The following is a 13,812-nucleotide window of genomic DNA, read 5'->3' on the forward strand; positions in this document are numbered from 1 at the left end:
CTTCAGTCTCTCCCCAGAAACCTAAGGGGCTGACAGCTCCGTCCGAGGGAAAGCTGCAGCCTAAGTACAACCGAGTCTGGCAACAAGAAACAGAATTTTTCACAGGGTTTATTTTTCTTCCTCTGAGATAGAAAAAAGGTTGACTTCAAGGCTTTCATATGATAACCAGCACAGAAAAAAAAAATCATTCTGTGAGGATCAAACACAGAAATTTGGCTACACTCATCCCTTCCAGGGAATGTAAGACTCATACCTGGCCTGCAGAGAGTGTCACACAGCCACCCCAGGCAGTGATGTCCATCTTGGATTTGTCCTCCAGGCCCAGCTGGAGGTGAGCAGGCTGCCCAGCATTCCCTGAGACCTGCAGCTGAAAGGAGAGAAGGATTTGTGCAGCAGCAAGACTAGAACCAGCAGAATGATCCCCCATGCAGTGGAGGAAAACAGACCACAGTGAAAGCTGCCACAGATCCATGTTCAAACTCTGTGGAACTCCGTGGTCTGAAGCTCTGGGCCTGAGACAAACACAGGGAAGCTGCACTTCTACAACCAAGGCCATGGAAGGCTTTTGTTCCCCTTCCTGGAAGCTGCCTGGGGTCTGCCATGCAAAGCAATTAACGGCACAACTGCAACAGTGACCCTACAAGAGAATTTATTCCTCTGAATACAATTCTGGAACCAAAGTGAGTATTGTGCAAACCCCCCTGAGCACCAAAGGGCTTCAGATGAACAAACACTGCACAGCTGGCACAGCTGATTGCTGAGAGTCTTCAGCCTCAGCAGCTGCAGTGTCCTGAGCACACAGTGCACGGTCAGACAGAAATGATACTGTAGGATTTGATCGCCAAGGATGATTTGTGAGCTCCTCCTCCTCTTTCTCCCTAAATGTGCTTTGCAAGTGCACTTCACAACTCTAGTTTAAAGCCTTTCTAGCCTTGCACACTTTCACATTTGTGTTGCAATTTCCTATACAATCCAAAAATTTTCTTCATGGGTCTGTCAAAGGGTTTCTGACTTGATTTTATTATGGGGGTTTTTTTTGTTTGTTTTTCTTATGTGTGCAGACTAGGAGTTTGTTCATTGCTTTATGGACAAAATTTGCCTCATTTTCATTGCTTGGCTGGTTCCTGGGCACTTCTGGGTTCCTCCCATCCAAAGTGGGTCAATGCTAAAAGCGCAAGGCTGTTGGCTGGGAAACAGTTCTGGTGGTTTGGACACAAGGGGTAACAGCACTCAGTGCTCTTTACATTTTTCAGGGTATCTGGTTCTGCAATTCTCTGGGATGATTTCCACTCACAGTAAAAGCAGCACCGCATGATCTCACCTGCTGGCTGTACTTTCTGCCCCTTCTTTCCGACAGGGAATGCACCTCCAGTTGCTTCAGACTGTAATTAAATGGGTGGGCAACAGTGGCTCTGTAGCTTGTCCGGTGTCTTCCAAACTTCAGAGAAGATGACACCGATACCTGATCCATATCAACAGATGGAAAAGGAACTGGTGAAATAAAACACCTCTCACATACTGACCTCAAACCCGCACCCAGTCAGATTTCCCTGTACCTTGTCCTCAGATGAGTTTTGTACGCAATAAAGTCCTTTCTGAAGTAGTGAGGTAAATTAATGTTCAAATTAGGACAATTTTTGCTGCTTGAATTCCCTGCGTAGCACAGCTCAAAGCAGAACTACTCTCTGTATTTCACTAAAAGCATGAACAATGTTTAAGTTGGTTGAGGCTAAGTTTGCTCTCATCTTTAGGCACTGCAGGCTGCACTGCCACAGAGTCATTAGACACGGCTTGCAAAGTTAAAGCACAAGAAAAAGCATTTGCTTCAACAGGAAAGAAATTTCATTATGTTGTTGAGAGCAACGTATTTTGTGGTCATTTAGGTAGTACTGGCATTTAAATAGTTGTGATGATTTAAGCAGTAATAAAAAATATATTCTATACAACCGCTAAAGCAAATTTTGGAATTTTAACACTTCTTAAAGAAATATAAAAAAATTCCGTCTCTTTGCAGGCAAAAATTTATGTTTATGCTTGTTAGTATATTTTATACATTGTCTTCTATCTTTCCATTCAGAAAATAATGTAATACTCAGCCAAGGTGCTGCATTTCAGATGTACATGTAAAGCCCAGTTATCAGCAAGTCAGGAAAGCATCCCTACTTAACCACATCTGGAAATCAACCTACCCCGTGTTCTCCTAGTTCTGTCTTTTCCACTCTTTATATTTAAAAAAAATAGTGCTGACTTACTTTATGAAAACAGAGACTGGTTTCAACTGTTCCGCATTTGTCAGTCTTGCTAGTGAGGAGGAGAGTGAAGGAATGAAATACAAAAGAGCTTTGACTGAATCAGTAAAGCTGAAAATGCTTAGCAAGGTGTGTGTCCACTTCCGTGTGGGTAAATCCGGTGTTACACCCATGCAATGAATTCCTTGTCCTTATCAATCTCAACTACTGCTCACACTCACTCACTCACTCACTCACTCACTCACTCGTCTTAGATTTTAGCTCTTTCTCCACAAGCTGCTTTAAGCATGACATTGGTGCTATTGTTTCCACCTACTCTCAGAGGCCTTTGCCCAGTGCTTCAAAGCTCACACATGTCATTACCTTTGCTTAGGCAGCAAGGCGTGGGGTTATTGCAAACAAAAAAATACCATGGTCTGAAAACACTCCCTCCAACACTCTCAACTGCTTATCTTTCACAGTCAGACCTTTCATACGTCCAAGAAGGGGGGTAGTTTGCCTTATAGTCAAGTTCCCTGGTTTGCTTAGTGCCTTTTTTAATTAAAAACCCCCCAAGCCTCTTGCTATTCCTGTCATTCTCCTGACATTTATTTGCTCTGGGCCCCTGTACCTTGTCCTTCTCGTTCCAAACGACAGTGAGAGCATCCCGGTGGCCGCGTGCTGAATGTTTCACATCGAGGTTGACCCAGGCATGCCGTGGGAAAGGGATGGACAGAGGATGGAGAAGTTCCACTACAAGGAAAACAAACGATTTCCCGCCAGGAATGATGACCATTGCCAGGACGTTTTCCCACAGGCAGCAGGGACATCCCTTGGTTCCCAGGGAAACACGGTCTCTGCTCACACACCCCCCAAGCCAGCAGCCACAAGGACTTCAGTGTGCCGGTGTCTGCTCAACACGAGGACACGGAACTGAGAACAGCAGCCCCTCTCTGTTTACCAGAACAGCAGTTACCTGCTACAACCAAAAGATTGACAGCTACACCCAGTGCAACCTCAGCAACAGCAGCCAGGGCAGTGTGAAACTGGGATGGCCTTACACTGGAAGAGGAACAGCTTACAACACTCAAACAGGTACGTGCAGTTCTCTTCCCTACTTTCAGATCACAAAGCCTCAACGTAAGGGTTTAACACCTCAGGGTGACCAGTGCTACCTTCTGCACCCCCACAAAGCAGAAGGAACGTTCTGAAGTGGATGTTTCTAACAGACCTATAATGGATTTAAGGCAAATAAGACCTTAGAAGCCCTAAACTGAAACCAGGATTGAAAGCCTTTGGACATGCATTTTGAATATAGCAGATTGATGTAGTTCATTTCATAGTCTGCTTTGAACACTTGTAAAAGACTTGAGAGACCTACCCTGAATGCCATGGCCCCCAGGCAGCTTTGGGAAGAGTCCAGTGTAAGTGCCTGTTAGCTTTATCTCTTTGCCATCCCACCAGGCAATGTGCCTCAGCAGATGAGTTCTGTTGCCTTTTTGGTAAACTGTCATAAACACGAGTTGCCTTGGAAGGATTTTTAACTAAAAATAAAAGAGGGCAAACATTACACCCCAAGTTCTCTGGCAAGGTAAAATCTAAGTGCAGTTTTGGTACCCCAGAGCCCTGTGAGGTCTGCGGGAATGTGTTTTTAAAGGTCTAGTACAATGGTACTTTAAGCCCATTGCTCTCGTCCAAGCAAGTATTAATTTCTACTTGTCTTCATTTCTACAGAAAGTCATCTTTGCAAATAATGGAACATACATGAACAACTGAGTATTCCCTTTACAACAGCCTTTGATTATTATACGGTTTGATTTTCTTTTCTATCCCAGAATAATCCTTACAACATCAAGAGTCCCACTACTGCAGAACAAACCCAGCAGATAGCACAAACAACAACAGGTATTTGTGACACCTTTTCTTCTTCAGAGAAAGGAATGTGTGGGACCTTCATTACAAAAACTGGTTCAGTTTGTAACATGTTCTTTTTCCTACGCCCTATAAATGCTACATGAGTGCTCCATCTATAGGAGCAAACAAATATAAACTCAAACTGAGGCCCAGTCAAATGTTTGCTCGTGCTACTGCAGAAATGAAGGGCAAGACACCTCACACAGCAGGAGCTGCATCTGGCCATCACCCCCAGGTGCCCTCCTGTCACAGCCTGTCCTTGCCACCGGCGCACGGTACCAACCTGGGCCATGGTCTGGGCCACTTCAATGGCATTAGTGTAGCTGCTTCCAGTCAAAGTTAGCTTTGCTGAAACATTCAAATCCCTTTTTTCCATCCTGAGGCAGAGTTTGCCTTTTGCTTCACTCATATCATAATTTACCTTTTCGAGTTCCCATTAAATTAAAAGGAAAAAGAAAAAGAAAAAAAGGAAAAGAAAAGACTGGCCTTGTTAACATCTTTAAAACAGGAACATTCTCAACAATAACAAAAACGTTAGAGATACTAGAACTAGCAATAAAGCAGCTCGACTCCTAACATGTTAGACAGGTCTACTTTGCAGTGATGTATGCAGATAGTTACCTTAGAAGACAGTTCTGCTGCACAGGGGAAGTACTGCAGAAAGAAGGGATGAGTCTGGAGTGCTTTTATATTCAACTCTTCGCTAAAGGAAAGAAACGTACTTTTGTTCAACAATATTTCAGGAAGTCCATTCTTGCTGGCAGCTCAAGCTCATCTGAGTTAGCTCCATGTCTGCCACAGCTTTGAGGGTTAAAATGGCAGTACCTGCCACTGAACACGTACCCAGCTCCCCGTTTTTGAGGCATTCACACAAAATGGCCAACTCTGAGCTCAATAAAAAAATCTGGGCATGCCTCCCAGGGACAGAATGCAGCCCACTGGACCAGAAATCGCTTTGCCGTAGCAAATGCATCAGCTTTTTAAAAATGAGAAAGGTATTTTGAAAATGAGAGGTGTTTTGGAATCTGACTTCCCAAGCATTGTCATGGTTTACAAACTTGCAATTTACAGTGATTAGAGATTTTAACAGAACTTACAAGACTTTTCATTCACTGCAAAGGTCTTTTGCTAGAAGCTTAAGAAATATCTGAAATGCCCCAAGGCTGAAAATATAACACCTCTAAACACCCTTAAAAGCCTACAGTTTGTGCAGACACAGCCATACTGATACCAACTTAGAAAACCAGGCTGCCATAATTTTACAAGCTTCAGCTGTACCAAAAAATTTTAATAAGATTGAAAAACTTCTGTCAAGTTATATTTTTAAGCACTTGTCTGGTTCAGGCCTAGACTCTTATGGACTCTTTCAGTGTCTGCTACTTGGATTCTGTGTGGGCAGGCAGAGAGACAGTCCCGAGCTGTGAGGGGAGGAATCTGCCTGCAGCCCTCCAGAAACTCCCTGAGGTTTGGAGAGTGTTTGCTGTGGCTACTCACTTCATCCAATTTATTATCCATTTCACCAGTGATTTGGTGATTAAAACAGTAACTGTTTTCCACGGAATCACAGTGGCCTAATGACATTTGTTATAGTGCTCAGAATGACCCTTTTACCCTTGCTGGTCTTTTTTTCTACTGATGGAAAAGGAGAAGTTTTTGTTTTGTTCGTAGGTCAGCCTCAGAGCACCTTCAGTTTCATTTTCAGTCACGACTTCTTGAATTGCCATCTGTGGAGGGGGAAAATAAACAAATCACATGCCATAAATTCTACCCATCGTTTCACCTCAACTGAGCACCACCTCTTGACCCACTTAGAACCATCATCTTGACTGAAGTTTATCTTCCAGACAGGATGCTTCCTAGATGTAAACCAAGAGCCTCAAGAGAGGTTTTCCTTTTTTGGTGTGTCCTTTCATAACTACTCATTTGCATTATTGATAAATATTAGTGTTACTTTTAATGTACCCTTATCTGGTTTAAGTCTAAAGCTACTGGTTCTTGTTTATGTCTCCCACACTCTTATTTTTCATATAATAGAAAGAAATTGTGCTCTTTTTTTTTTCTTTTAAGAAACAGATGAGGCTGCACAAATTCTTTTACTCCAGAGCATTTTCTTTCTGCCTCAGCTGCTGCATCATCTACAGCCTTATCCTGAAAATGCTAAAAAAATCTCTCTGGGAAGGATGAGGGCCATTTCCCACACTTCAGCATCAGCACTGGTATTTGCCAAAGTCTGTGGGAACAGCAGTTTCTGAAGTCTCCTGGTTAAACTCACACCATATGCATGCATAAGGCACCTCAAGGATTACCATCTCTGCTTTTCTTCCCTTTCATTCAAACATTTAGAGGACAAAAGACATTACACTAAATATTAACGGGGAAGAAGCAGTGAAAATACCTTACACCTTTCAATAAAAGGTTGGCAGTAAATATTCCCTCGAAACACCGATATTTAATATGCAGGTTTCATATTGATCTAATGTTTATGCTCAGGAAAGTTTACCTTTACTCTTGCATCCTAGCTACACGTCCTGTTATTTGAAGAGTAGGTGGTGGATCACTTGGAAGTGTTTTTCTGTGTACTACCCTTCAAAAGGGAAGGGGACATTTCAACTAATGCTTCTTTCTCCCAAGGGATAAACAGGCACAGCCTTTGTTGATCCTATCAGGTTTGGAACATAAATCTACTCCTGTTTATTCAACACTGAAGCATTTTAGGTATTTGTGCTACGAGTGGTTTAACCAAGCCAAGGAGTTCTCTAGGTATGAAGGACAGCTGTTTTCTAGCAAAAGTTCTTTCTGCTTTTGTGAGCCCCATCCGCGGCAAAGTCACAATAAATATGTGTCTTCCTGAAATTATCAACCCCGAAACTGGAGATTTCAGGTGCCTGACCAGGTTCCTTGGAAACAGACCACTAGGCTCTGTACTTCAGTTAAACAAGGGTTCAGATGCACTGGGCCAAGTCAGCTCTCAGCTGCACTTGGATATAACCTGGAGTAATTTCACTGAGGCCACTGGAAGTGCTCTGGATTAATGCAAATGTAACTCGAGCTTCCAGCAAAGCACAGCAAAATTCTGTGGTGCATTACCTTAAGAAAGAAGGGAAGTCCCAGGTGATGGAGAAATGATATTGAATGCTTCACCTCTGCCGTGAACACAAATATACCGAAGAGTTCAAAGTCCGTGTCAACATCCACAGTCACAGTTATATCTTTCTCATCAGATTGGATTTCACAGACAGTCTTGGCTTTTTTTTCTACATAGAAGGGACAAAACAGTGCTAATTTGAGCAGCTAATCTTTGAGAAATTTCAGTACTGCCTGCATAAAATCATTCCAGCCAGCTTTTAGGTTAACACATTCATCAAGACAAAGTCATCACTCGGCATTACAAGAACTTTGGCCTGTGGTTGGAGGAGGGCAGAGGTTTTCTGGATGTCCTTGAACTTTGTCCTTACAAAGTCTCGCGGTAACAGAGCTTGCGTACCAACATCCAGTGTGAAGTGGCAAGTTAGTTCCTGTCAGGAACGTGTTTGTGCTAGAGCTGACTAATCCATGCAGCCAACTGCAACCCTGGCCTGCAGCAGCCTCTTCCAGGGAAGAGCTCTGAGCTGTTCTGACCTCCCGAGACTCCTTTGGTTCCACCTACAGCAGCTCAACAACGCCCAAGGAGCATGACCTGAAGACCTTTCCCCACTTTCCTACCAGCTTTTCATTTTTGAAAAGGAAAATACAAGACTGCTAAAAGATAAAAATGAGCTAAAAGATGTGAAACCTCCAAAATTCTTTGTGATAAGACAAACACCACAGAAATGGTGGGGTTTGTGGTGGAAGTCACGTGCTGGCTGTGGCTGTCCTGGGAGCAGCCTCTCATCCTGCTGCTTTCTTCGGAAAGGAGATTGTGCCACTCACATTAGCATTGATTCAGTGCCTGCTAACCTCAGTAATTCCTGCCCTTTGGTGTTCTCACAGTTGCTGAGTTTTCTTCAACAGGAATATATCTCCCCGGGGGCATTTAAGGTACCTGATCACAGTGTAAGAGATATGCAGATAGGATTTATGCCAGGGCAAGTTTTGAGGGTAGTCTGGCTTCATCAGCTAATCACAGATGCAGTTTCAAAACAACAATTTCAGTTACAAACAAAGTAAGTAAATTCAGGTACTACCTGCAAATGTTAGTCAGTTTGTAGCTGTTGAAGGAACAGCCGAAACATCCTCAAAGAGCTATTAGAGAATAAAAGCCCTGCCAGGAATGGCAGGTACCCACCTGATTTCTGTAAACTGAAAATCAGGTTGATTGCCTTGGGGTAGCCCAATGCCTGGAGTACGTCACTGCTGTGCACACTCTGGCAGGAGAGATCCACGTGGTGGGCAGCAGAATAGGAGGTGATGATGTATGTGATCGATGTTTCTCCAGCTGCAATATGCACATATCTCTTCTGAGTAGTGTTTCTCCCCTGAAAAACCACATCTATCTAGAAAATGACACAGAGATGTAAGTTCTCAAAACAATATTTAAATACTATTTCATTTTAAGACAGGAGAGAATGGAAGTGAAAGAAAGTTCTCTCTAGTCTGTACTTTTACCAGAATCTATCGACAAGATGTCTCTTGGCCTTTCATTAATCATCTTTGACTTTAAAGTATGAAGCTCATTCAACGAATAAACGTCAAGCCATGTCAGCCTCACTGATCTGTCAAATTCTTGTTAGGTTCTTTTTATCCCACAAACACAACTCCCTTCTTATAAAGGATTCTTAATCTACACCTACTGACAATATTTACCGGATAGTAGGTACTCCAACAGTCCCCTGAGAATAGAACCCAAGGAAGTACATCTTTCAGTATAAAATTCCCAACAAAGAGCATAGGAGCAATACTCCAGTCGCTGGTGCAATGTGCTCGAGCTCTCCTGCAGAGTTACAATACCAACAGTACCCACTCTACTAACACGGATCAGAATGGAAGAGTCCCATTCAGAAAGCAGTCAAGGAGAAACTTTCTATTCCAGTAGTTCAGCTTTTAGGCATCCACAGTTTTTAAAGATCGGAAAAACTCAGCGTCCATCCTGACCTTACGAAATGGAAATTTTCATTTTAAGCCATGAGCTTGAATGACATCCTTATTACAGGACAATAATTATGATTAAAACCAAAACCAAACAAAAAACCCCAAACAAACGACAAACCAGACAAGACAACAAAACCCCAAAGCTACCTGTAAAGATGATGGGACTCTGACTTGTAGCAGCCACGGCAAAGAGTGATGGAAATTCCCTGTTATGTTGGTACTTGTTTCAAACTCCTGGATTTGTCCTTCAAGAGCTGTTAGGTGAGCACCATAAAGCACTTTCAAACTAAAGCTCCTGGTGGCTTTGAGGTTCAGGACAGCCTGTGTGCAACAAAAGTAAATTGCGAAAAGACAGAATTGTCAAAGTTAAAGCTCCGGCTGGTCAGAGTTCTTTCTCTGGTTGAGACAGTACCATCTCAAAGATACGTCAAAATGCATCTCGTATCATTTTCTAACAAAACGTAGTTACAAATGTACCTTTTATTTTAGAATTCAACCTTTTAACATGATTTCTCAAGTATGGCCATGCTTTAATGCTGCTCAGTTACACGGTTAATAAGTCTTGTGTTTCTCAGATAAAAAAATATGCCAAGCAGTCAGAGTTTGGAAGGAAAATACCATTTGGAAAGGATCCAGTGAAAGCCCAGCAGTGCTCCCCTCTGCCCTGTGCGTGCAGGGGACGCTGCAGCTGTGTCAGACACACAGACGCAGTGCTCTCCTCTCACTCCACACTGGGAGCCAAGCTCCAAGTCCTGCTCTCAGCTATTCTCGCATGAGAACAAACTGAGCTTCTGGACTCCCCTCAAGAGCAAAGGGAGCACCTGGTCTCCCCCTCACCAAAACAGCAAACGTGTAGAGTCCCATCCACACCCACTGCTGTTTTCCATCTCACTCCCCCAGCTGCTGTTCCCCTCGTGCCATGGCTCCAAGTTGATAACCTACCTGCAATTCAATCCTGTCTTGTATTTGCAAAGTCTTCAATGCCTCTATGTTATGAGTAAGTTTGTAGTTAAGAGACGCACCATCCAACTTCCGGACAAAGTTCAGTTCTTCAGTAATCTGCTCAGTTCAAGTAAATAGGACAAAAGTTAACTGTGGCACACCTCTGGTATGGAGACTTCTCTGAATAACTGTAATTATTGGACTAATTACATGGTAGGATAAAATTATGAAAACTTTGCAGTGAAGAACTAATTTTTTTAGAAGTCACACTTTGTACTGTAAAAGGGAGTATGCTGCCCAAGTGCAGATTCTTGATAAGGAAGGTTTGATCTAATTTACAAATGGGAGTCATGGATCATTGCTGATGCTAAATTAGTTGCAAGGAGCAATTGCACAGAAGGAGTGTCTGAAGGGTACTGCCTTCATTTAATTAAGGCCTTTAGAACTAACCCAGCCCTGGCAAAATACTGCGTTCGGATTGTTTGCAGAAACAATATTCACCAAATCAGTTAGCTCACTTCAACCTCTATTTCATGTGTTACTGATTTGGAGGAGACACTTACTTGCTTGTTGTTCACACAGAAATTAATAAATCCTTTATAGAAGTCACTGGTTTTTTCTGACACCACATCGAGTAACATCCTCATGGGAAGGCCAATGTCAGCAGCTCCTTGGATGTTATGGGTCAGCACTGCGTCCAACTCTTGCCTTTCCTGTTAATATTTCACAGCACAGAGAGCAAAGCACATGTAGAACCCAAAGACTAGAACCCAAACCAGAAATCTGTCTGTCCTACACTGAATATGAATTAAACTCCCACTGGCTATGTTGTTTCTCTACGGCACAGAAACGTGCAGAAATTACCAGTTATGGCAGGAAAGTGAAACACCGTGAGGAAACAGATACTTGTGTGTGTTCTCTGCTCTGCTGCTCTGATGAGAAGAGAATCCAAACTTATAATTGTCAACAGAAAAGCAAGAGATTCTCAGCCTTCCCTGTGTTGCTGTCTCACTGAATAAACAAACGGCAGTGTCTCAATTAATCACTGCCTATTATTTTGCAGGGTAAATCACAGTGATCTAAGGAACATCCAACCATACAACACAGACAACAAAAATTTACACATGAAGAGCATAACAAAGACATGATTCAGGAAGTGCCAGAGCCTATTATCCTATACATCAGTTACTGCACATTGAAGGTGCCAGGTTTTCCAAGATTTTATTATTTCATTTTTATCCTGGCATTTATTACTAAAGCTTGACTATTTGTTCCAAAGAAATAGGTTCAAGTACATTACTCAGCACTTTGTTCACACACTCCAACAGCCTGCAGGGTACTCACATGAGTGACTTTTAGTATAAGGAGACCCCGGAATTTACTTTCATCAACAGTGATCAGTGTCTGTGAATCTAGGTTCATCTTATCCATCAAAAGGTAGCCTGAGCCATCAATTTTCATTGGTGCTCCAAGATCCTGTAAAAGAAAAAAAACTCGAAAAAATCACCACTTTTGCACTTAACCACAAATACATTACACCCCTGAAACTTAATTCCAAATAGTGACTTTAATCCCCTAGCTGTAAAATCGAGTGTATCAGGCAGCATAGGCACAGGATGTTTCAGAAATCTCGAGACCTTTTTAATACATTTTATGAAGGTTGTCTTTTTTATTTTGAATATGTCTGATTATTTTTGATAAATGAGTCAAATGTGAGTCAGTGTAAATAGAACGTTGGACAATGTGGCAGCTCTTCCTGCCTAAAGGAAAAGTTAATTACTATTCTATGCCTGGCATTGTCCCACCGGCCCAAAACATCCATAAATTCAGCGAAACCAGACAGTCTAGCTAGGTTTATTATGGCAGTTCTGTTTTTGGAAAAGGGCAGGTGAATCTCATCTTTGTATCTTCAGCTTTACCCCGACCTGAATATTGAATCCAGAGATCAAAACGTGATAACATGTCCCTCAAACTTTCTATACACTGAATTTTCTGACCTGAGGGTTATTTATTTCATGTATTTTTAAACTATTTCAGAGTTTGTTTCTCAAACTGCTGAGAAACTATAACTGCTGATAAAGCCAAAGACAACTCTGAATAATCATTATTCCTGAATAGAAAATAGTCTATTCTAAAATATTCTGCAGAGTTCTCAACCATGTTTTAGAAAACACATCAGAGCCAGCACAAGCAAGTCCATTGTCTGCAGGCACTGACTAACAGGAAATTTGGTGTATGCCATATGAAAACACAGTGAATAACTGGCTCCAGAAGTAAGATGCAACCTTAAAAGAGAATGTTTTGCTTTGATACCTCTTTGAAACACTTAGATTGTCTTTTGACTCTAGCAGGTATAAAGATCCTAATTTAGATGTATATTTCAACATTAAAGGAGAAAATTCTTTTCCATACCTGAATTGTTTGGCATTTGTTTTCTATAAGCATTTTCCACTGAAGGTTCTTTTCAGGGTCAAAGTCCCCGTTCATTTGCAGCTCACAGGCCCCCAGTTTCATTCCAACTCCAATGAGATACTTGAAGTGTTTCCGTGCAGTGATGGACAGCTCGTTTTCCCTTGGGATTTCCTTCAGCTGGGGGAGGTCGTGCCTGAACTGAATTTCCAGAGCCATCTTTGGCTTGCACTCTGCTCTCACTTCGAGACGGGCAGTTTTGCCTTCTGTTTCCAGCACGGAGAGCAGCTCTGCCTGGCACCTGTCCTTCTGAATGGATCCTGTGAGCCGTGACTGAGCTGGGAAATTGAGATCCTAGCAAGATTTAAACAAAAATTCCTTTGGCATATATGAACGCTTTAAGACAAGTGTGTATTACGTGACACAATATCAGAGACAAAACCCTACAATCTCTGCGCTGCCATTTTTCTCCCTCTCAGCAAGAAAGATGGTGATTTTTCCTGAATAGGACCTGATGGAAGATTTGAGGACTGTCCTGCAGAATTCACAACTTCTGCATCTTTACAAAGCTTTACATTTACAAAAATACAAAATACCTGTTCCTTCAGATTGGCAAAGCTCACTAAACATTCTATGCTTCGTCCAGACCACACCAATCCCAGTTTCCAAACAAATTAATGTACAAAAGAATCCGAACAGACATTCTTACATCTGGTTGTAGAAGATTTGGTTTTTTAATAATTAAATTTTCAGCTTGTCTTGTGCAACATCCCAAATGAAAGGTGTCTTCCCATTCAGTCAAAGGATTTCTAAAAACACTGAAAATTCTACTATTTCTAATACTTCGAGGGGTTTTCATTCTCTCCTCACTACAACTTTCCTGTCATGTTTATGCTGCCACTTTGTAGTTGAGGAAGTTACTCAATTTGGGGATTTGAAGGCAAAACAAAAATGCCTATGAACATCTAGAAAAAAACCCCCTGATTTTGCAATAGTCATTCTTCCTAATGCAGTCAGTGAGGCCAGCTGGAGAAACCAAGGAAACTGTATTTTGATACAATCCTCGCCGAGCAGGGAATGGTTCTTTGACAGAGCTCGGGCTGATGTTGCTGTCTAACCTTAGAGGGCAGCGTTGGCCTGCAAAGGCGACAGTGAGCAAAGGCTGACCTGATCTCGGTCTGCAGAGAGCACCGGGGAACACCTTGTGTCAGACAATGTGCCTTCAGAGCGCCTTCCCAACGCTCCAGCACGG

The 13,812-nt window shown here is 42.3% G+C and overlaps 1 protein-coding gene across 1 annotated transcript in view; it reads right to left on the reverse strand.

Moving 5' to 3' along the window:
- Positions 1-13,812, reverse strand: part of LOC136298030 (uncharacterized) — a 72,940-nt gene that overhangs the window by 16,804 nt on the left and 42,324 nt on the right. The window contains exons 43-54 of the mRNA XM_066198468.1: positions 12,564-12,914; positions 11,496-11,627; positions 10,715-10,864; positions 8,407-8,614; positions 7,230-7,396; positions 5,754-5,866; positions 4,764-4,845; positions 4,426-4,563; positions 3,610-3,772; positions 2,860-2,981; positions 1,322-1,462; positions 254-367 (exon numbers count right to left, since the gene is read on the reverse strand). Of these exons, the coding sequence (XP_066054565.1) occupies positions 254-367; positions 1,322-1,462; positions 2,860-2,981; positions 3,610-3,772; positions 4,426-4,563; positions 4,764-4,845; positions 5,754-5,866; positions 7,230-7,396; positions 8,407-8,614; positions 10,715-10,864; positions 11,496-11,627; positions 12,564-12,914 (1,881 nt within the window). The remainder of the gene's footprint in view (positions 1-253; positions 368-1,321; positions 1,463-2,859; positions 2,982-3,609; positions 3,773-4,425; positions 4,564-4,763; positions 4,846-5,753; positions 5,867-7,229; positions 7,397-8,406; positions 8,615-10,714; positions 10,865-11,495; positions 11,628-12,563; positions 12,915-13,812) is intronic.

The sequence above is a fragment of the Chamaea fasciata genome, unplaced genomic scaffold (genome assembly GCF_029207755.1).
Source record: "Chamaea fasciata isolate MVZ Bird 193981 ecotype frontalis unplaced genomic scaffold, bChaFas1.0.hap1 SCAF_16, whole genome shotgun sequence".
NCBI lineage: Eukaryota > Metazoa > Chordata > Aves > Passeriformes > Sylviidae > Chamaea > Chamaea fasciata.